General features: G+C 37.7%; 1 protein-coding gene across 7 annotated transcripts in view; it reads right to left on the reverse strand.

Annotated features, from left to right (window-relative positions):
- Window positions 1–25,332, reverse strand: part of RBMS3 (RNA binding motif single stranded interacting protein 3) — a 1,486,333-nt gene that overhangs the window by 858,717 nt on the left and 602,284 nt on the right. For all 7 annotated transcript variants that reach the window (XM_065539818.1, XM_065539816.1, XM_065539814.1 and 4 more), the window contains exon 4: window positions 7,838–8,011. In XM_065539818.1, the coding sequence (XP_065395890.1) occupies window positions 7,838–8,011 (174 nt within the window). The remainder of the gene's footprint in view (window positions 1–7,837; window positions 8,012–25,332) is intronic.

The raw sequence follows: 25,332 nt of genomic DNA on the forward strand, positions 1-25,332 counted from the left end.
ATGTTTCTAAAAATTGTAGCACAGGGTAAAATCCCCTGCTTTCTTCCTACCTTCTTGGAGCACTGTACTGCATAAATGAAAGGTTTAGAGTTATAGATTTCATCTTGTTTCAAAGAGAGGTGACATCACCAACATACAGAGGATGGCAAAGAGGAAGGGCAGAACAAGCCTGTCTCTTAGATGATGTTGATCAACTGCTGCACCAAATGTAGAAATAGTTATTGTTTCTGTTACTATTGTTGAAAAATAAACCAACCCAGGTTTAGCGGCTTAAAACTACAGCCATTTTGTTATGATCATCGTTTCTGCAGGTGAGAAATTTAGATAGGACACAATGAGAATGATTTGTTTCTTCTCTCTCATTCCTAGGACTTTAGATGAGAAGAAACCAATACCTGAAAGTGGCTCAGACAGTTAGAGAATGTAATCATCTGGAGAGTCATTCACGCTCATGTCTGGTACCTCAAGAAGTAGGCCCAGGAAACTATTGCCCAGAGAACCAACATATGGTCTTTCCATGTGGCCTGGGGCTTCCTCATTGCATGCTGATTGGAAGAGTGTGGTGACAGTTTCCGGAGAGAATGCATTCAGAAACTAAGCTTTTCAAGAAAACCGGATAGAAGCTGCATAGCTTTTTCTAAGCTAAAAGTCACACTGCATCACTTCTACCACATTCTACCAATTAGAAGTGAGTTACAAAGGTCAGCCAGTTTCAAGAAGTGGACTTTGAGACCCCATTTCTTGGTTGGGAAATGGCAATATCATATTGCAGAGAGAAATGTGGACTGGGTGGCATTATTGAAGTCATCTTTGACTAATATAAATGTGCACCCCTACATGCAGGCTTTTCACTCAGGCAGTGAATATAAACCTTACCATTTGAAGCCACTGTCAGTTGGATGTTCTGTTATGAGTAGTAAAATAATTTTAATTGATAAAGTTTTTTAACCCACCTTAAATGAAGTCAACCATGTTATTATCTGCCTTGTATATTTAGTCTTGGAGATTTTTGTTAGGGGAAAAAATTATGACCTTAGATGTGCTATACAATGAAAGAGATACAGGTGTGCTGAGTATTTAATCTCTTGGCCTTTGGGAAAATTGAGCAGAGTTGGGGGCAGCTAGAGTTCTGAATTCTGAGCAGCTCCTTTCACTAAGAGTGGCCTCCGTGATGTAAAAAATGGATGAAGCTTAGGGAAACTACCATCGAGCCAAGGTCTTCAAACTGTTCACATATGCCTAGAAGAATTTTGAAAAATTACATGTCCTGTATCCCATTTCTCAGTTATCTAAACATCTCATTATAAGTTTAAATAATTGCAAAAGATTTAAGTTCCAGACTATCCTTCTCCCTTAGCACAGAGATATATACATGGCTGGAAAAGACTAGAAGCCCCATTGGTTTATGGTACTTGATTAATCATTACATGAGGCATCGCCTTTGTTGGTGCTCCCTGGGGAGACTTTAAACCCTGCAGCAATGAATCACAGTAAGATTTATGTGCAAGGAATATGGCTTTTTTGTAAAGGACTGTGGTAGGGAGACCATATAATATAACTTCTAAACCTAAATACATTTTAGAGTTAAAGAGGGTATCATTAATAACTGTACTATGAAATAAGCATAAACTAGGAAAACTGGGGAATATGTTGACCTTAACTATTGTAATACTGGTGAATTTTCAGGCAAATCAGTTTACAAAAGAGAATTTACAGTATCTGGAGATATGTTCATTTTATCTTTGAAAACTGTCTATTTTCAGTACTTTCTGAAAAATTTTCCATAGCTCCAAGAGTCTAGGTAAACCTACTATTAAGCTAGTATAGAGCAATTCTGATTGTTACTGTTGATACACTTCCACACATCAGTAAATAGAATAAAATAATTAGAATAACCAATGAAAATTAATAATCTAAATCCCAGCATTTGTGTATCATTTCAGAAACTACAAACAAGTAAGCTGTGATTCCAAGATCTCTTTCTGGCTTAGGCATTGGAGCTCAGAGATAGAGGACCTGTGACAGAGGATTTGCTATTTATTTGCAAAGTTGGTGATCTTGATGCATAAAAGTCCTCATGTAGAAGAAAGGAGACTTGCTATCTCTTCCTATCTTTTCTATACACTTCTAAAAAAAAAAAAAAAAATTCCATGTCCCTGTCCATGGGGAAAAGCATGGTCTAGGTGGAGGAAACAGCTATTCAGGCATTAGGTGTCATGGATATAGGCAGTTGCCATGGATATAGACAGAAAATGTGTTTACCGTGGGCTAATGTCCTTTCTGGTAGGTTTGGGAACCCTTGTTCCATTTGACAACCTAACTCTTGGTGAAAGGCAGTTGTCTCTGAGTCTTGTAAAGAAGTTTATAGGGAGGAAACCTCCTGGAAACCTATTTAATGACTAAAAGAGAAACTCTTCAAGCAAGACAGTACTAGGTCTGCACCCTTCCCCTTTCACATCTTTTTTTTTTTTTTTTTTGGAAAGAGAAAATTACTACAGGCTTCCCACTTTTCTTCTCCTTTGTGCCTCCTATTTTCTGAAGGGATAGACGAAGGCTTAGAAGAAGCCTCCACTATCTGCAGGGAGCATGAACCTCTGAGCGCATTACCATCACTCTTCTGTTTTCTTTACCTCTTTCTGCTTTGTCTCCCTTATTAACTGGGCTACACTTGGGCACTGTCTCCTGATTAACCTCAATGAGGTGAAAAGTCATATTGTACTTCCTCACTGGAAAAGGAAAAAAAAAAAAAAAAAAAAAAAAAAGAAGGTACACAGGCTCCTGGCCTCAGCACATAGGATCAGATCATTCCTATCTACTTTCCATCTCTTTCTAATTCCCTTCTTCTCCATGTCCCTAGGATCATATAAATTACAATAATTTCAAATGTGAGAAAAAAAAAAGAGTAAGAGAGGAGTAGAGGCGGGGAGACCAGAGAGCTAGTATGAAGGCAGCCAATGAATCCTCTTCTTTATAATTAACATTATCCTCACATAATGGTTATCAATTAATAGAAAGTTGTTGGAAATTTGATGTTATTCCATATGTTGTCATGAAGCAGACAGAGTTATCATTTAGCTACTAACAGAAGTGTCAAATGAAAGATCACGCCCACATACAAGTCCATATACTATTTGGAAACTTGTGGAATGATTTTTGGAACAAAATGTACTACAAATAATATGACTAAATAAGTTCACTTATATATTAGTAGCTTCCTTGAATAACAAAAGGTATTTCCATATTTAATATGTGGCTTAAAAGTTATAATATTCCATTACTTGAATATTTTGAATATTACTTTTTGCCACTTTTTGAACATTATCCAAGATGGTGAGGGCGTTCTAGATGCCTGGAAATTGTTTCTTCATTTATTAGTGCAGTGAATAAAACATTGGTAGAGCTTTAGTAATTCTGTCTTTGTATTTTCTTTTAAGATATGTATTGGAGCAGTTACCAAGGGGATAGTTATCATCGACTTCATTTTAGAAGTGGAAAAACAGTGGATTTCTGGAAAATCAAACTTATATTTGTGAGTTTCAATAATTTTGAATTGCCACAGGGATTTCATCCTCCATCACTCAAAGAATCCCTCTCATATTATCTCCGTCAATAAGATAAGCCTCATTAATTTCAAGAAGTCCCAAATACTTACCTAATGACTCAGAAATTAGTCGTTGAGTCATGGAATATTATGATCAGCATAAGGTGAATACTGGTTCACCAGAATGTCTATGACCCAACCCCCAGAACCTGTGAGTATGACTTTATATGGCAAAACAATATTTGCAGATGTGATTAAGTTAAAAATATTTAGACATGGAGATTATCCTGGATTAGACAGGTGGACCCTTAAATGAAATCACAAGTGACCTTGTAAAAGCAAGGCAGAGAGAGATTTGACTATACATAGGGAAGGTGATCTGAAGATGAAGCAGAGATAGATTTGAAGAAGCTATGCTGCTGGCCTTGAAGATAAAGAAGGGCCTATGAGCCAAGATACGCAATGAATATAGCTCTGGAAGCTGGAAAAAGCCAAGAAATATATTTTCCTCTAGAGCCTCATGAGGGGGCACAGCCTTACCAACACCTTGATTTCAGCTCAATGAAACTCATTTCAGACTTCCAACCTCCAGAACTATAAAAGATAGACATGTTGCTTTTAGCTCAACATTGGTGGTAATTTGTCACAGCAGTCATAGGAAACTAATACAGTGACATACAAAAGGGCTCTGAGAAAATCCTTACTTGGTCAGGCAGAGGCCTAACTGCATTCTCAGATAAAATCTCAGATTAAATCTGAGAATAAAATTTCAAGGTTACCAATTCCAAGTTAACTAACCGGACATTCATGGGATATCAGGATTCCTTAGAAGCAGGGGAATAGAGGCAAAGGGGGAACCCTTTGAGTCATATATACTTACTACACAAATACCACATTGGCTGACACCCTTGTAACTCCAGGAAATCCAGTTAAAAAACTGGAAATCTTCAATCAAACTAGTGACTTGGAGAAAAGGACATGAGTCTCACAAGGCAGGCAAAGCATTTATAGCTCCATTAAAGGCTACTAAATTATATGACTCAAGAAAATCACTGGGAATCTATTCAGACAAGAATTCCATTTCTGTGGTTTTTAACCACGAAACCACTGTGGATCTTAGGCTGCATAGCAACTATGGAATCCACTCTCACATTTTGAAGCCCCAAATATTTCTCTTGCAAAATGAACTCAAGTAAAAACTACGAAATAGTCAACATTTTTGCATGTTGTCTTCCAAATCCAGCCCTCAAAGTCTCCCTATATTGAACCTCTGGTATATTTTTAGATTATATAATTCCTTACACAAAGCAGTAGCAGAGTTAAATGAGCACTGATGGCTGAGTCAAGAGTTTAATGCCATCTGATCAGGCATAGAAGGAAATTTGAAAGAAAGTTATAATGTGGGAATAATGAAAGAATGCCAAGTAGGCTTTAAAGTTGATCCTCAGAGTGTCCTTGAAATCAGAAGTGTATCGCCCATGACTATTTTTTTAAGGATTTTCTAATCTTTTGCTTCTACTTTTCTTACTTGACTCACTTGACTTACTTGACTCACAGCAGTGGGACAAAAGAAAGTATCAGATGCTGGGCCTTAAAGTACAAAAAGTAGCTAGATAACCTGTAATTTTCCTGGTGGTTTCTAAGACATGATAGCACCTATTGTTTCCTCCTACCCCCAGAGCTAAAATCAAGCATCCTGTAAACGCAAATATTACTCTAAAGAGTAACATGCACATTTAAACTAAATGATTAACAAGGGTTCTATCTAAGATACAATCATGTAATTGTCCTTGGTATGTAAATAAAGACACAGTGATTCAATGTCAAGGGACAACATAATACAATGGATAAGAATACTAATGGGAGGCTAGACAGCCAATCTTTGGAATCTCAGACCCCACTTCTTGTTGTGTCACTTAGGGAAAAATACTTAATATTTTCTGAACTTCATTTTGCTAACCCTTAAAATGATAATAATAGTAACTACTTCCTAGGGTTGTTTTGAAAAAAGTGTGTGTGTGTGTGTGTGTGTGTGTCAAATGCATGTAAAAGTACTTAGTACAGAGCTTGGAAAACATTAAGTGCTCAATTAATGTCAGCTACTTTTAGATGACCTTGAAGTCAATAAGAATATGAATGAAAATACTTTATTAAATCAAAATTTGTCAACTTCTGGCTTGACAAATAACTACTCAAGAAGAAACTAATGAGACATTAGATATGAAACGGGTTTCTAAAGAAAAATTTATGCAAAAATAAATGCAACTTGGTTTTTCATTAGGAAAACAAGTTCCATATATTTTGAACATCAAATAGGTCAAAGGATATTACAAGAAAATGTATTTTTTTTTTTTGCAGTCACACACATGTGTGTGTAAAACTCTCCTAATTTGACTCTGTGCTTTACTTCTTATTACTCCACCAGAAATTTTCCACTTAGCAGCCAGACTGAGTCCTAAAAAAATTATGTCACGTCATTTCCTTGCTTAAAACACTCCGATGGTTTTCCATCACAGTTAAATAAAAATACAAACTCCTTACTTGGTATTACAAAGTGCTACTTTTCAATCTGAATAAAGTGGCCCCTGTCTCTCTCTCTGACTTTATCTCTCTATTCTCTCCTACGTTCCAATGACTTTCTCCCTGTGTAGGGAACCAGGCTCATTCCTGCCTCAGATCCTTTGCACTGTTTCCTCTGCTTAGAATGCTCATCCTCCCGAACTCTGCCTAGTGATACCTCTTTTTCATTCAGATCTCAGATAAAACCCGGCCTCCTGCATGAGGACTTGGTAGACCACACAATCTCAAGTAGCCACCCAGTTATTCTCTGTTACTTCAACTTTTTTTAAGTCTCTATGTAGAATTTATTTTGCTTAGCATATGACATTGTGGCATAATTTTCTTTCTTGTTTGCTTCTTTGTATTTATGTTTATTTACATAATAACCAACTTCCCCATTCCCTAGAATAGAAGTTCTGTAAGAGCAAGATTTTGTCTTGTTCACTCTTGGGTTTCTTTCACCTGGAAAAATACTAATCATATTAAATTGTTAATAATGTTTAATAAAGTTTTGTTACAAGAAAAGATAAATGAAAAGAAAAGATGGTTATTTAGGTCCAAGTAATTTCAAAACTGTTGTTAACACTATCCTTGTATATATATCCTGCAAATGTCCAATTAAATGCCAAAAGTTTAATTATTGAGTCAAAAGTATGTGCAATTTAAATTTTGTTAGTTATTTCCAAATTGCCTATGAAAAAAGTCATACTAATTTACATTTTAAGTGAACTCCTTGAGTCTTCTTTTAAGTGAAATTATGACATGATATTTGAGACACATTCTCTCAACTTAGAAGCCCTGCATACTTTATAGTTCCATAATCTTAAAATGCCAACAGGATAGCCGAAGTACAGAAGTCTACGATAGGTCTTCTGAATGAAATGGCTGCAGAATCCATGCCTACTGTGACTCACCAATTAGACGATCTGCTACGAGAGGCATGTGTGATTCACTTTCAAAGGTCTTTCACTTTCTAGGAGTCTTGTACATGGGTTCTTAGCAGTGAAGAGAGATTTACTAATCAACATTAATCATGACGTTTTCCAAGTATACAAAATGTAATTTACAATCAAAGAAAAATTTTATGTCATGAGAATTGAATCGAAACACAGAAACACATACTGGTGGAACAGGTACCCTATTCTAAAAGGTCCTCAAATTCCATGAGTTGATTTTTCCCTTACTAGAGGTTTATTTCCCTTGCCCTTTGAGTCATCTATGCCAACAACCTCAGATGTCTGTGTGATAGCAACTGGAAAATACTCTACTGATGAATAGATTTCCACATATTTATGTCTGTATAAATATGTCAACTAGGCCACTGATGAAAGTGGGGGCATCTGGGATCCCCCCGCACTGGCTTCTTATGTCATTTTGAAAGGCACTCTGTCTTAGCACAAAAGCAACCAACTAAATTCATAAGCAACAGTCAAAAGGAAACCAGAAGAATAAAACTAGAGATATATGTGTATCCAGTCTCCACACCAACACTACATCACTTAGAAATAACTTTTAGTGCAATATCAGTTTTCAGCAAAAATCATCCAAATATGTTACTTAAACACTTAAAAAACTTCTTAAATTCTTATCTCTTTTACTCAAGAGCAGCCTATTCTTACTGTAGAAGGGTTATGTTATTAGAAAAAAAAAGCCCAATTAATAGATACCCACTCTAGATTGAAAACATAACTTCATAAAGCATCCAATTTTCAAAATACAGAAAAATGAGGTACTTACAGCAGGGTGTCCAGTACAGTAGGTATAGCTGGCATGGGACTGGTAATGCAGGCTGGCTCTTGGAAAGGAGTATGTGTTCCAGGCTGGTTGGCTGCTGTTCCACTGCGAGCTGAAGCCAGGGCTCATGGTCACTCGTGACTTACTAGTTTGATAGGCTCTCACTGTGGAGCTAGACTATCAAAAAGAAAGAAATGCAATGTGAAGATAGCTCTTTATTAAACTTGAGCCAGCAATATATCACAGCATGTGTTCTCATGCATGACCAAAGCACAGGACTCAGCTGATTAAGAGAAATGGCTGATGGCTTAAGAGGATGCATCAAATACTGTTCAAATACTGCATCAAATACTGTTCTGAATAGGATAAAAGTATTTTCTCACTATTCGAATTTTGACTGGATCACAAAGCACAAAGGTTCTTTGAAATTGATCTTATTGAAAACAGTTTTTTTTTCTCGTTGCAAGATGCAACTTCAGCCTTCAGAAATAAGATATGTTTTAGTGGTGACAGCAACAGTGAAATTTTCGATTATATAAATGACCTTTTATTATAGTGTTCACCTTAGAAATTCACCATTAGTCTCATCTGAAGGCAGTAAACAAAAGTCTTAGTTTATAAGGATTGGATTAAGGCACAGGCCTTCTCAACTCTAACTAGTCTTTAAATTCCATAAGTCTATGGCTATCCTGGGAGGCATCAACAGGAATCTGGATACATTTATACAGGTCACCATTCTACTTTCTAAACACAGCAAAATGGTGAAGGATTTGAAATCGTCATTCACCCCCAACCTGCTCTACCAACATAACTGAAAATAGAGGAGTAGGAAAATATGCATTTTTTGCATATTAAATATATCTGGTTGTTCGTAACTGTGCATAGGGTAGAATTCACTGAAAACAAAACTCACTTGTATCTTCTGTCCTTCTTTGTCCTCAGATGGCCGTGGCATATAAGGCATATAATAGTTTCTTTTCAGAGAACACTTTCTATCCTCAAATTGCAATAGCCACTTACCCCAGTAGCACAGTAACTTTCACAATAAATTCTATTTATAAATCTATGGGCACATGCCAACTCAATCACTGGGAAAATGTGCTAATCGCATTGCCATTATATTCAGGAAACCCAGTGGGGAAGAAACTTTTATCCATTATTGTGTTTCCCATTGGGGTAGATTCTGATACCATTAAATACTTAGAAGAACAATTTTCTGAAGACAGGTTTGAGCATCTTGGGATAACCAAAAGAAAGCGAAAACCTCAGTGATTTAAATGCTCTAAGTGGGCCATTTCTCTCACAATGACCTTAAAAATATTAGGAAAGTGAAAAGAAAATTTAAATCTGTGATTTAATGGTAGTTAATAATTTAAAATATGTAAACCAAAAACTGGAGAACACAGCCTTGCTAAGGTAGCCAAACTTATTTGGTGATCTGTCTTTCCCCATTAAAATTCTCCATCACCACTCCACCATGTACGCTGTCCACATGATTCGATAGTTCAATAGTTCAATGAGATCTGCAGATACAGCATTACAAAGGTATGCATATTGCATACCTTCCCAGGACAGACCTCTGTTGAAGAAGTAACAGTGGACTGTTGTAAAAATAGACATTTGTGCTTGAAGTATGTAAGCCCTGTATTTATGTAAAAAAACAAAACAAACAAACAAAAAAACCCTGTTATTTGTATGCCATACACAGTCACTTCAAAGAATAAATGAGCCCACCACAAAACTTACCTTTGGCCTTGATAGTGTCTTGATTTCTGCTTTGCAACTACGGTCACTAAAATCAAACACTTTCACTTTGGTTGCTTCTGTAAGTAGCTATTTCAAGACTAACCCTTGTAGTTACATGTTTGTCTCTTACCATGTTTTCACACTTAGATTAGAAGAGAGGATTTAAATTTATGCAGAAATAACTTTGTAAATACTCTCACCTCTTAGTTTCCTTATGTTCCCAAGTGGCATTAGTCTCTCCTCAATGATTTTAATCACAGTGGTCCTTTGCAAACTTTCCTTCCCTTCTTTTGTAAAGCTCATGCTCAAGTTGTACCTTATACTTGTCCCCACTTCTAAGGCCTCCAGATTATGTCCTTCTCCTTCCTTCTCTCACAGAGCCTATATGGTGTTGCTCAAATACTTCAGCATATTATTATGTTGTTGTAGATTATTCCCTATGTGCATAAAACTCAGCTTCCCAACCAGGCTTCAGAGAGCCCACTTAGTTCTAGACAATATATTGTCTCTTCTGTGGCTGTAAGGAGTTTCTTCCTCCTTGGCTTTTGAAACCTCTAACAGTGTTTACCCCCTCCTCATTACAATCATCTTTCCCTTAGACTCCTTGTCCCTTCTGATGGTACCTCGTCTCATGTCTCACTATCTGCATCCTTTTTTCCTTATTCTCCCTAAATTAGGTTATTTTTCAGGCCTTACTTCTTGGTTCTGTATTCTCAACTCTCCTAACTTTTCTCCTTTGTGAATTTATTCATGGTCAAAGCTTTAAGTATTACTTCTAAGAAGATGACTCCCAGATATAAATGAACAGTCCAAACAGTCTCCGGAATACCAGTGCCAAATCTTAAAACACCTGCCTAATACCAAGGTGTAACTATGAAGCGTCACAAGAAGAACCAAAGTTTAAATTACCAGGCATAAAATTAAATGAATTGTTTTACTCTAAGATTTCACCTCCCCCACAGTTCATTTTCATTTACTTTTGTTAATGTTATGATCACCTTTAAAATCAGTTTCCTCAAAGACAGAACGACTTTGACTCATTTATCTCTCTCTTTCAACTCCCGTTGTCAGTGTCACCAGATTCCATTGTATTTAACTAAGAGTTCTTGAATTTATGTTGTCCTTTTCATTCCCATTGTCACTAACCATTTTTTAGGATTTAGTCAATTTATGTCAGAGCCACTAAAACTAAATCGAGAACCTTCCACTTTAAGCCTCAATTGACTCTCCACAATGACACTAGATTTGTCTTTCTAAAAGCATGCTTTTACTATATGACTATTCCTTGCTGAAAAATATTCAATGCCTCTCTATCATCTACTAGACAAAATTAAAACTTCTTAGTCTCTCATTTGAGAGTCTAATGTCATTCTAACTGACATTGCAAGGTTTATTTTTTGTTCCTTTCCATATAATTTCAGCATCCAGATAGAATGTTGTTCCAGATAGTTTGTTACTCCAAATATGACTTACATGTTCATGCCACTGTCACAGTCATCACTTTCTTTTTTTTTTTTTTCAATCTTAAAAAAAATCATTTATTGTTTACAGTTCTATAAGAGCTGATTTCCAGACATAGAAGTTAGTTGAAGGAAATTTATTTTTAGAAAACAAGAAGGAAACTCCAACCCAGGAAGCAGGTAAGTATTTTCATAGTGACTTATAAGACAAAGAAAAGGGGATGGAGATAAGACCACTTGTAAGTAAAGGAATATCTGATTCAAGATTATTCTTAAATAACTACACAATTCATTTATAGGTTTATTTTTATCCATCTATTTTTCTTTCTACTGTATTATGTGTATTATGGTGTCTGTCACTAAGACATAGGTATAACCTGGAATTGCATTAGTGAAGTTGTTTTTTCTTTTTTTTTTTTTTTTCAATTCACACTTTGATGAACCTGCCAGGCTCAACCTTCTATAAAACCTATTCTAATAGCCTCAGCCACCAGCCCACAGGGAATTTTGTTTCTACAAGGTACTGACATTACTGATTTTCTGTCATGATCATCTGATCTTTTCCTCTCTGTGGCTACCCAGGAAATTAACATAATAATATCATCAGCATAACTCACCAAATTTCTTAATTAGCCTTTCATACTACAACTCTGATGTCCCAACACACATCTTTTAGAATAGGTGCCTATTTGTCTTTCTTAAGAAGCATATCACAACGCAAGAACTTGTGTACAAGTAATTCATTTTGGAACTGATCCCAGAGAAAATCAGTAGGATAAATCAGTAGGGATAAAGAGTGAGCCAGTATGTTTGCATCACTGAATAAGTTATTCCTGTGGAAAACTGAGGCTCAGTTCCACTGAGGACTCTGGGAGACAGTGTAGAACATGCTGTGGAATTATTCCCCTCAACGTGAGGAAGCTAAAGTATCTAACCTCCAGTTCTCATTTGCACTGGCTAAGGGTTGTTCCTTGAAACATTGATTTCTTGGCACTTCTGGTCTGTTCCACATACAGGCCAAAAGAAAGTTCTCAAGTAGAGTGTCCCAGGACACTGTAGACATGCTCTAGAAAAGTAAGTGTCAAGAAGGTATGACCAGAGTATTGGTAATATCTGATACTAAATAGATGACTCCATGAACGTTTTTGCATCTATCATAGAACTCAAGGCACTCACATTTTTATTCTGGGTGACTAAGAGCAAGGGCTCAAAAACATTGGTCAAACTGTCCTGACCACACTGCCATTACAGACTTGCAAAAGCAATACACAGAGGAAGATATCAGAATGGCCAGTAGATACAGTAAAAAATGCTCAAAATCATTAGTCATCCAGAAAATGCAAAACAGAGCTACAATAATATACCAGTTCATACCCACAAGGATGGCTGAAACTACAAAGACTGATAACACTAAATGTTAGTTAATCATTAAAGACCTAAACTTCCCAAATATTGTTCATGGATGGGTAAAATGATACAGCTACTTTGAAGAGCTGTTGGGTAACATTTTCTTTTGTTTTGTTTTGAGATGGAGTTTCACTCTTGTTGCCCGGGCTGGATTGCAATGGCGTGATCTCGGCTCACCACAACCTCCACCTCCTGGGTGCAAGCAATTCTCCTGCCTCAGCCTCCCAGGGAGCTAGGATTACAGGCATGTGCCACCACACCCAGCTAATTTGTATTTTTAGTAGAGACAGGTTTTCTCCATGTTGTGGTTTTGAACTCCCGACCTCAGGTGATTCACCCACTTTAGCCTCCCAAAGTGCTGGGATTACAGGCATGAGCCACCATGCCTGGCCTGAGTAGCATTTTATAAAATTAAACAGGCAGGGCTTGGTGGCTCACACCTGTAACCCTAGCAGTTGGAAGGCCAAGGTGGGCAGATAACTTGAAGTCAAGAGTTTGAAATCAGCCTGGCCAACATGGTGAAACCCTGTCTCTCCTAAAAATGCAAAAAAATCATCCAGGCATGGTGGTGGATGCCTATAATACTAGCTATTGGGGAGGCTGAGGCAGGAGAATCTCTTGAATCCGGGAGGCAGAGGTTGTAGTGAGCCGAGATTATGCCACTGCACTCCAGCCTGAACAACAGAGCGAGACTCCATCTTAAAATACATAAATAGATCGGGCGTGGTGGCTCATGCCTGTAATCCCAGAACTATTGGGAGGCTGAGGCAGGTGGATCACGAGGTCTGGAGTTCGAGACCAGCCTCACCAACATGGTGAAACCCCCCCCCTTCTACTAAAAATCAAAAATTAGCTGGGCGTGGTGGCACACGCCTGTAATCCCAGCTACTCAGGAGGCTGAGGTAGGAGAATGGCTTGAACCTGTGAGGCAGAGGTTGCAGTGAGCCGAGATCATGCCACTGCACTCTAGCCTGGGTGACAGAGCGAGACTTGGTCTCAAAAAAAAAAATAAATAAATAAAATAAACAAAATTTTTTTAAAAAGATAAAAATAAAATTAAACATACTTCCACCTATGACCCAACAATTATACCCCTAGTTATTTACCCAAAAGAGAAAATATATATACAAAAACATTTTATAAGAATATGAATAGCAGCTTTATTCACAGCAGCTCCAAACTGGAAATGGCCCACTGTCTATCAACAAGAGAATGGATTTTAAAAAATGGAGTACATTTATATAATGAAATACCCTTCAGATAACAAAAATAAACTTCTAATACATACAGAGACATGGATATATCTTAAAATCATGCCAAATAAAAGACAGAAGCAGAAGAATAGATGTGTGTTATTTATTTATATGAGGTCTAAGATGAGAAGAAAATATTTAGTCATAGAAATCAGAAAGTGGTTGCTGGGCAGTTAAGTAGTCAAGCCAGGAGAATAAGGTAATAGTCTAGAGTGACAGAAATGTTTGCTATCTTATTTTTAAGGTACTCATTACAGGAATGCATATACTTACCAGACCTCATCAAATTGAACACTTGAGATCTTTGCATTTTGTCTTAAATATATTTCAGTTAAAAAGTACATACTGCTATTGCAAAAGACTCTGAATTTTCCAAGATAAGAAAGGTTAGAGATGACTCTGAAACTGAAGCCCATTGATACCCAAATTCTAATTTTATAGACTCCATAATCAGTTAATCTGAGTTCTACTATCTTTCCCCTCCTTGGCACGACCTCTGAGAGCAATGCCAGGGAGTATCTAAAGCCAAAAGGCAGGCAGCCAGAAAGAAGAGCAAAGAGTCTGGATAAAGAGCCTCTGAATAACCAAGAGCTGGCAGCATTATACGGTGTCTGCCAACAGATCAGGGGTCAGGGCTGTTGGAGCAAGAAAAAATGGAGCACAGCACAAAAGAAGAGGCCTCTTACATGCTTCCAGAAATTACAGAGCTCCAGGGAACACTTGCTGTTCTATCTACTCAGTCAGCACCAGCAAACAAAAGAAAGAAAGGGAGGGGCAGAAGGACGCTGCACTAAGGAAAAAAAAAAATGCAATGAGGAAGCAGAAAATAACCAATACGATAAGATTCCTAGGCACAATTTAATAAGTGTTGGGGGAAATAATAACAGCTAATACTTACATGCAACCTACTATCTATCAAATACTATTTCAATATATTTATACTGTAGCGACTCATGTATTCCTCATAACAATGTTAAGAAGTAGTTATTATTATAATCTGCATTTTCTAGGTTAGGAAACTGAGGAAGAAAGAAATAAAATAACTTTAAAATTTAAGCTCATATAACTGCTAAACTGTTGAGTTGGGATTCAAATCCAGGCAGAGACTTCTTTCTTGAATTGGAATTCATACTCTCAAATATTCTGCTATAATGCTGCTTAGCTTGGGTTCTTCCAAAGCAGATTCTAAGACAAAGACTGGGTTGGGTTTGTTTGTTTGTTTGTTTGTTTGCTTTGTTTAGGGGGAGGGGAGAGGTAATCCTGAAAAGCAAATAGGGAGGAAGAAACAGAGAGCAAATGAAGAATCAATATAAATGTGTTATTGAGATCTATGTTATAAGTTATAATCCAAAAATATAATTCTAAACCTTCCAACCAACTAAATGGACCCCTCCTCTCAGCCAAGGGCATTCCAAAACTAACCTGACACACTAGTTCAGGCCATGATAGGAAGATGGAGTCAGACATACCTCATTGTACCCTCCTCCCTTTGGAATTCAGGCACAACAGAGCAGCATTAACATTGAAACAGAGACCTTAAGATTGACAAAGCAGACCCTTTGTAGCAAAAAGAGATTAACATGACAGGTATCAGGCCCCGAAATAAATTGAGAATTTAACCCCCCAGTATATTTAATATTGAGTTGTAACCAATATTAGTAACCAATTACTTTTGCACCAACCTATTATGCCTAATATTTCTTTGACATATTTTGAAATGGGCCTGCAAATCCATCTCTTGTGGGAAAAATCTATATTCTGTAGAGAATCCCCTTCCCTTTCCAGGTCTTTCCTTATCCAGGAGATAGTTAACTAAGAGTGTAGTAACTTTTTAAGTTTGATAAAAACATTTACAATCTATTGTCTCAGAAGCTTGCGACCTGGGACTTCATCTTAATAATAAGAACCTTGGTCTCCATAACTCTTAATCTTAAACCCAGACACTCCCTTCTATTGATTCTATGCTTTTAGGTAAACTCAATCACCTGCCAACCAGAAAATCTTTGAATCTACCTATGGCCTGGAAGCCCCACCCACCCACTTCGAGTTGTTCCGCCTTTCTTGACTGAAGCAGTATACATCTTACACTTACTGAATGATGTCTTATGTGTCCCTAAAATGTATAAAACCAAGCTGTAGTGTGACCACCTTGGATACATGTTAGGACTTTCTGAGGCTGTGTCATGAGCATGTCCTTTATCTTGGAAAAATATACTTCTGAATTGAAGCCTGTCTCAGATACTTTTTGGTTTACAAAGGTAAAGATCCTGGATCCTGCTGAGGTCTCTGAGAAGTATTCAAAATGTCACCCAGAATTGTCCATTGAAAGATGAGAGCTAGAGATTTTGCCACTGGGTAAGGGTTGCCCTCAAAGGAATCATCCCACTGGTACTTCTAAGCTGTGTCTGGGCATGAGAAAACAAGCTTCCCTGGCATCAGAGAAATCCATGGGCAGAAAGTAGAAAGGCACACAGGTGAAATCAGGCAGGATGCTGTCAAGTGCTAGGTGAGTTAGAACTGTCCATCATGGTTGCAGTTGAAACCAGAGATGAGCTAGGGATGAGGATGGGGTAATGTGATAGTTACTACTATCAACCAAGTAACAATAATACTTAGAATATGTATTCTAAGAATGCTTACTCTAAAAATAATGAGTGCAATGGTGATAATCATAATATCAATGCTAATTGAACACCTGCTTCTACACATCTTTCATGCATTGTCTCTCTGACTCATAAAAACAATCTAATGTTGTAGGTGTTATTATCCACATTTTACTGATGAAGAAATTGGAATGTACAGAGTTCGGGCACCTTGTTTAAGGACACACCAACTAGTACAGATACAGAGCTAAGGATTAAAGGTTTAAAGGAAACATAATTATGGTTCATTATCTTATTAACAATCTGTTGTGTCCACAGAATAAAGCTCAGAAATGTACCACGTATCCCACTCTGAAATGGAGATTAAAAGATAAACCATTATAGGTATATGGTAACATAAATATATAGAGAAAGTCAATGATCCAAAAAAGCAGAAGATTGTTATAAGATGCAGGAATGGGAACTGCTTGCTGTTATAGAATAATACCATCTTTGCTTGTTGCTAATATGAATATCATGTGATAATGTGCTAAAGTTACCTCAAGTTCAACTATCAGTGACAATGCAATAGCCCACTCATATTGCCCACATTTGTCTCCTTAAAAAGTTACTCAGGTCCGGGTGCGGTGGCTCACGCCTGCAATCCCAACACTGTGGGAGGCCGAGGAGGGCAGATCACCTGAGGTCAGGAGTTTGAGACTAGCCTGGACAACATGGTGAAACCCCATCTCTATTAAAAATACAAAAAATTTAGCCGGGCGTGGTGGCACATGCCTGTAATCCCAGGTACTCGGAAGGCTGAGGCAGGAGAATCGCTTGAACCTGGGAGGTGGAGGTTGTGGTGAGTTGAGATCGTGCCATGGCACTCCAGCCTGGGTGACAAGAGCGAAACTCTGTCTCAAAAAAAAAAAAAAAAAAGTTACTAAGTCACTACTGGTGAAGGTCCTCAGCAGGAAGAAATTGCAAGATAATTCTAGAAATAGCCAATAAATTTACACTGAAACCACTTTAAGTATATTCTAATTAAAACTAATGCCTTAGTCTTAAGGAGAATTTATACCCTTTCTGGTAAGTACTATTAAAATATTTGGAGTATACTGCATATACTAGTAGACCAGAGTATCCTATGATAATTATTGTAGTAGACATGTTTCTGCAGCCTTTGCAGTTCAGCTAGTCCTCTTACAGCTCCTGCTGAAACACATTTTTATACACACATGGTTATTCCATGTGACTTCCCCAACGTGAGTCTGAGTGAGCCAGGCAGTCACCTGAAGAAGACTGAACCAATCAGATGTCTTTTCTGGAAATATAGAAACGTCATGCAATGAATTGTAAATCTCTATAGGGAATTTGAATTAAGAAGTGATGCCAAGGAAAAACTGGGATTTAGTTGTGTGAATGAAGACACAGACCAAAAAAAAAAAAAAAAAAAGCCTATCTAGGAAGCGATAACAGAGAGCAGGAGTGAGAGAGGCAGGGGTCTGAGATGGGGAGAGGGTGAAAGAAAAAGTATAGACAGTAATAGAGATAGGAGAAGATCTTATTCAAAGGTGGTGAAAGAAATATTTCACTTCTGGATGGTTTCTTAGTTTTTCGCTCCAGTTTCTTGCAATACGTGGATCCACTACTGATTCTGAGCTCCACTTGGCATTCCTTTATCCAGATATTAAGTTATTCTTTTCTGCTTAGATGATCTTGAGTAGAAATTGCAATTAAATGACCACTGACTAGGCAAAGTGGAAGGAGTAGATGCACAGAAAGAAGCAGAGCTGAAGGACCACGTGGCTCAGAGAGAGAAACCAAGGACTTTCTGGTTCTGATAAGATGTATAACATGTTTCATAGGAATCCTGTGTATCATTCCAGTGACTCCCGCTTTGTCTTTGCTAGCTGGAATAATTTCTATTCCTAACAACCAAATGGTTATTTTTTATTTATTTATTTATTTATTTTTTTGAGATGGAGTCTTGCTCTGTCTCCCAGGCTGGAGTGCAGTGGTGTGATCTTGGCTCACTGCAAGCTCTGCCTCCCGGGTTCACATCATTCTCCCGCCTCAGCCTCCCAAGTAGCTGGGACTACAGGTGCCCGCCACCATGCCCGGCTAATTTTTTGTATTTTTAGTAGAGACGGGGTTTCACCACGTTAGCCAGGATGGTCTCGATCTCCTGATCTCATGATCTGCCCGCCTCAGCCTCCCAAAGTGCTGGGATTACAGGCGTAAGCCACCACGCCTGGCCAATGTCTACTTTTTAGACACTGGTAATCTTCCCCTTTGTTCATGTCCTTTCATTTTCCACTGTAAAATGCATTGATTGTCCTTCATCTTTGGCTTTCAAATCAGCGTTTCCAGTTCACATTAAGGATTCAGTGACCCTCCATTGAAGATGTTAACGTTGTTTCAGTTCTAAAGCCAGAATCACGTAAGTAAAGATAAGAAGCCTGAACCAAACATTATACATAAATAATGACATTGTAAGTCAAGAAGTTATTATAAAACACTGCAAAGAATATGTGAGAAAGGCCATGCGGCAGATTCTTAAATATTTACTTAGAAATGTATCATGTATATGTAGCTTCTACTCCAAAAACATAGTGTTATAGGTTTCCACACCTATATTTTTTGTACTAATTCTTTTTTTCCCCCATTGTTGGTTTTAGCAGTATTCATTAGGAACATCATGATTTGGGAGAATTAAAAAATGTTTACATACGTGTGTGTATATGTATGTGGTGTGTGTGTGTGTGTATTCACACACACACGTACATGCATTTTTTTAAGTCCCACAATGGACTTTTTGGTAAGCAAATGTCAACATGAAGTTCACAGAGAGGCTAAACGACTTCCTGTGTGTGTTTATTTCCCGTACTGCCTGTGAGGAAGTCTAAAAAGAACAATTTCTACCCAACAGCTCTCAGAGTTTCAATAGGTTTTTCAAAGTTACCTCCCCACCCCGTGCCCCAAGCAAAGGATTCCCGCTGTGTGGTTTCTAAAGATTTCACTTACAACTTGATGAATACAGAGCCTGAATGGACAGTAAAACCCACACCAAACCTCTCTTTGCACCCTGTGTGGGACAAGTGGTTACTTTGTTCATTTACAAAGGCCTAAAAAAGAGAGAGACAAACTGCCCCTATGGTATAAGAAACTTCTTTCAAATAAATCCTTATAAAGGGATCTAAATCATGGCATTCAAAAGGAAGGAGGCTGCACAAGGAAATGGGTAGAAACTTTTAAGTTCTTCTCATACCCTGTCACCCCAGAGGAACAGAAAATATATCTTCTCTTCTTTGACATTATCTTTTGTAACATTCCTCAAAGATGAGTCTCTTGCTTGGTCTCCGTAGATTTGCTTCTCTGAGGAAAGTCAGGCTTTTTTTGTTATTGTTACTCCCTTGACATGGGGATTGTCTTTATTTTTCCAGCATCACTTGTTTTATGACTTGTAAACATAAAGTATCTGAGTGAGCTTTGGTTATCAGAGGCCCTTTTTATAAAATAGTCATAAAACATGGTGCTTTCTGGCACTTAATTTTATTGTTGTTGTCAAGCTTCAAAACTTCAAAGGGTGGAATGTGATAGAATATTTTTTGTGCTCTAGCAGACATGTTTTAGGGCTCTTACCAGCCATACTGTGCTTCCAGAGCTCCCACTGAAGTCTGTCCCTAGACCAGCAAGGTTATCCCAGGTGCCCCTTCTACTTACATCTGATAGGACAATGGAATCTCCTGATCTGCCTTGACTCCTCATATTCTGTCTCCTAAAAATTGGAAATTGCCACTCAGTGACGAGGAAACCTCTATTAGGACAAAATAAGAAAAAGCTCTGTCCACTATTAAATACTAATTATTACAACGACTCAGAGTTCTTCAGAGATTAGAACAAGGGTTTCTGGTATGAATGTGAATGGAGAGGCAATTTCAAATTCTTCCAGTTGCTTTAACACAATTAGCTGGAAAAGGATAGATAGATATTAAAGCCTAAACACCAATTTTGACCACGCCCACTCATACTTAATGATCCTGAGTAAGTCACTCCAAAACTGCACCCTCCCCTTCTCTGAAAATCCCTGGCTTATTGGGTTACTGTGAAGGTTGAAATAAAAGGAGGTATGTGAAAGTGTGTCCGGAATTGGTGGGTTCTTGGTCTCACTGACTTCAAGAATGAAGCCACAGACCCTTCTGGTGAGCATTACAGTTCTTAAAGATGGTGTGTCTGGAGTTTGCTCCTTCTGATGTTCGGACATGTTAGGTATTTCTTCTTTCTGGTGGGTTCGTGGTCTCGCTGGCTTCAGGAGTGAAGCTGCAGACCTTCCCTGTGAGTGTTACAGCTCATAAAGTTAAAGCGGACCCAAAGAGTGAACAGCAGCAAGACTTACTACAGAGAGCAAAGGAACAAACCCTCCCGTGTGTGTAAGGGGAACCCTGCAGGTTGCCGCCCACTGCCTGGGACAACCTGCTTTTATTCCCTTATCCAGCCCCACCCACATCCTGCTGATTGGTCCATTTTACAGAGAGCTGATTGGTCCTTTTTGACAGGGTGCTGATTGGTGCATTTACAATCCTTTAGCTAGACACAAAAGTTCTCCAAGTCCCCACTAGATTAGTTAGACACAGAGTACTGATTGGTGCATTTACAAACCTTGAGCTAGACACAGGGTGCTGATTGGTGTGTTTATAATCCTCCAGCTAGACCTAAAAATTCTCCAAGTCCCCTACAGATTAGGTAGATACAGAGTGCTGATTGGTGCACCCACAAACCCTGAGCTAGACACGAGTGCTGATTGGTGCATATACAATCCTCTGGCTAGACATAAAAGTTCTCCAAGTCCGCACCCCACTCAGGAGCCCACCTGGCTTCCCCTAGTGGATACCACGCCAGGGCCGTGGATGGAACTGCCTGCCATTCCTGCACCACGCGCCCACAGTCCTCAGCCCTTGGGCAGTCCCCGGTCCCAAAAGTATCTGGTACATAGATAATATTCCATAAAAGCATGTTGAAAAAGAGAATAGTAGAGAAAAGTGGCTCAGAGCACAGGTTCTGAGGGCTGACTGTTGTGATCAGCATAGCTGCTTACCCCCAGCTCTCTAATTCTGATAAACTCCCGTACTCTTCCTGTGCCTCAGCTTCTTTATCTGTAGAATTGGACTAATAATAGAACCCACCTTCTAAGATTGCCATTTGGATTAAATAAGTTAATAAAGCATTTAATAGAATTTCTTGTACTCATTACATGATGCTAATAACTATTATTGAATTTAAAAGCTACTATTATGTTTTATTCTTAAAACAATATAAACATATAACCTTAAGGACAGAAATTTGTGAAAGCCTTGTCTCCTCTCCTTTTCTACTTCCTTCCATTCCCCCCTCCTTCCTCTCTTTCAATTTTCCTCTCTCCCTCCTTCCTTCCCTCACTCTCTTCCATCTTCGTTTTTTCTTTGTTCCTTCCTTCCTCTCTTTCTAAATGAAACAAACAAACAAAAAAAACCATAGCATAGGCTAATTTCTTTATATTTGAGGAATTGATGCTAATACTCATTTTCCTTTCCCATACTAAAAGTCACTCTACATCTAATTCTGGCTCAGTGCACATTCAATGAGCCCAAGCACACTAGTGCTCCTGTGTGAGTGTGTTGGAAGTTAAAGTCATATAGAGCATCCCTGGAGGACAGTCCCACAGCCCCAGAGTAAGTGCGACTGAAATGGGCTGATTCCCCAAAATGAAATTAGCCTATAAAAATGACGATAAATTGAGAATGATTCTTACAAGTCTTTTAATAGTTTAACATCAAGAGGTAAGCTAGTTTATCTGTTTTAAGAGAAATTTCATTATGCTAGACCATAAATGATTCTAGTGCAGGAGTTAATAATCTTATCTCTGCACCTAATACCATGTCTGGTACACGATGCTCCACAAGAAAACCTATTCATTCATTAAACACTTATTTAATGGGGCTGACAATGGGCCAGATATTGTGTAGAAGCTGGCAGTACAACCATGAGAAAGAAAGACACAGACTCTGCATTTATAGATATTAATAATTAGCAAGAAAGGTAGACATTTTAATAAAAAAAGTGATATATTTGATATTTCTGTGGGTCTTGAGCTCAGTAGAAAGCTCTGTCCTGGAGATTTAGAATTCATCAGTGACTAAAACCATGCAAATGGACAGGCAGAGAGCTTAAGGCTATCACCAAATTTATTAGTATAAGCTTAAGGTGATGAGCTAATTCAATTAGGCCCAGTATCCAAAAAATTAATTCCCATTGGACAAAGACATAAGGAATGGCTTATTAGTGGAAGATTCTATAAAATTACTGTTTCCATGCTGCAAAGTATGGCAAAGTACCATGAGTAGTTTGCCCTTGGCAAGTTCATTCTAATATTAGTACCACTTATTGAATCTCTACTTCAAAGGGCACAGATTATTGGCACTTTTCATTCTCAAGCACAGAATGTACTCTCTACCAGTCATGAAAATCATTACAGACTAAAAAACTGTTTTGAGTATCAGAGAAATAAGAATAGAGGAACCACTAAATCATAGTAACAAATGATAATCCTCACCCAAGAACTATCCTATCCACCACAAAACTTTAGTTGCAATAACCCCCTCCTGCATTCTCTCTAAGGAATCTTGCCAGAAGTTATGTGTCTTCAGCATTGTATGATTTATGCTGTGGAATGTTATCATGCATTTGTTACAAACTACTTCATCAGCTATTGAATAATAGGCATTTATTGTCAACTTACCATGTGAGCAGTACTATGCTAGATCTTGCAGAAGGCACAAGAAGGTGACTGATACTCATGTTAAGTAAACTTTCCATCTATTGGAATATGTCAATAGACACTCACTAAACAGTTATTGAAAGAACTTTCTGTGCTCACCTGCTGTTACCAAATTTTACTGATTTCAGATGTTCTACTGACATTTGAGCTAGTCTGTAAAATATTACCCAACTTGTAGTCCTTCGGCAGATTTTATTGTTCCTTCGTCTTTATTATCACATCATTTTGGAATTTACATTTTTTTGCAGCAGATGTATCTAAGTTCAAAAGCATTAAAATATGTGTTTATGCATGCACTTAATATCTTACCCTATCTCTTACATACACACAAAATTCAGAATCTTTTAGACCAGGGCTTGGCCATTTGTTTTACGACAAAGGGTCAGATGGTAAATATTTTAGGCTATATGAGCTATACAATCGTAATAGCAACTATTCAACTCTGCCATTGTAGCATAAAAGCAGCCATAGACAATCTGAAAAAAAAAAAAAAAAGGAGTGGCTAGGTAACAATAAAACTTTATTTACAAAAGCAGGCAGTGGGCTGGATTTGACTTGCTGGAGTTTGCCAAATTCTGTTCTAAACTGTCAACTTTTTAAATTTATCGTACTTTCTTCACCAACAAGCATAATGTTATGGAAATAGAAGCTGGGGAAAGAAAAGACTTTGAATCAATTCATAAATTACTTTATGCCTATTGCAGAAAGTAATTGAAGTTGAAATTCAGAGGAAAGGATCATCAAAATAGAAGGTCTTTAAAACAGTATGAATAGTGATATTGATGAGAGTAATGGGGGAAAGGGAAATTGCTTTCTTCCTTCTATATCTACCAGTAGTTTGCTCCATATAACTACAGAATATCCAATTAGAAATACCTTACAGAAACAAAGAGGAATAAGTATAAAGTTAGAGAACTATAGGTTGAAGAAGTTTATTTTTCACAATACAGATGCAGAATTCATTGTATATATCTCACAGTTGTGTTACACAGTCATGAACCGCATAATAGAGTTTCAGTTAACCACAGATCATATATATACAGTGATCCCACAGAATGTTGTAGCCATAACGTCATAGAGCAATGCATTACTCATGTGTCTGTGGTGATGCTGGTATAAACAAACCTACTGCACTGCCAGCTGTATAAAAATATTACACATGCAATTGTGTATAGTACATAATACTAGATAATGATAGTAAACAACTATGTTACTGATTTATGTATTTACTATGCTATACTTTTTATCATTACTTAAGAGTATACTTCTTCTACTTATAAAAATAGCTGTAAAACAGCTTGAGGCAGGTCTTTCGGGATATATTCCAAAAGAAATCATAGTTACTGTAGGAGATAACAGCTCCATGCACATTATTGCCCCGGAAGACTTTCCAGTCGGGAGAAGTAGAGGTGGAAAACCTCCACATTGATCATCCTGACCCTGTGATAGCCTAGGCTAATTTGTGTGTTTGTACCTTTGTTTCTAATGAAAAGTTTTTAAGTAAAAAAAAAATAATAAACAATTTAAAAATAGGCAGGGCGTGGTGGCTCATGCCTGTAATCCCAGCACTTTCAGAGGCCGAGGCAGGTCGATCACTTGAAGTCAGGAGTTTGAGACTAGCCTGATCAACATGGTGAAACTGTATCTCTACTAAAAATACAAAAATTAACTGGGCGTGGTGGCTTGCACCTGTAGTCCTAGCTACTTGGGGGGCTGAGGCAGGAGAATCTCTTGAACCCAGGAGGCAGAGGTTGCAGTGAACCGAGATCATGCTACTGCACTCCAGCGTGGAAGACAGAGTGAAACTCTGTCTCAAATTAAAAAATAAATAAATAAAATACAATAAAATAATTTTGAAAAAAGTATGTAGAATAAGGACATAAAGAAAGAAAATATTTTTTCTATAGCTATACAATGGTTTTTAGCTAAGTGTTATTACAAAAAACCCAAAAAGTTAAAAAAATTAAAGTTTATAAAGTAAAAATATCCAAGCTAAAGGTAATTTATTTTTGAATAAAAAAATTTTTTAATAAATTTAGTGACGCCTAAGTGTCCAGTGTTTATAAAGTCTACGGTAGTGTACAGTAATGTCCCAGGCCTTGATATTCACTAACCGCTCACTCGCTGACTCACTAAGAGCAACTGCCAGTTTTGTAAACGCCATTCATGGTATGTGCCCTATACAGATGTGCCATTATTTTGTCTCTTATATTTTTACCACACTTTGACTATA

The sequence above is a fragment of the Macaca fascicularis genome, chromosome 2 (genome assembly GCF_037993035.2).
Source record: "Macaca fascicularis isolate 582-1 chromosome 2, T2T-MFA8v1.1".
NCBI lineage: Eukaryota > Metazoa > Chordata > Mammalia > Primates > Cercopithecidae > Macaca > Macaca fascicularis.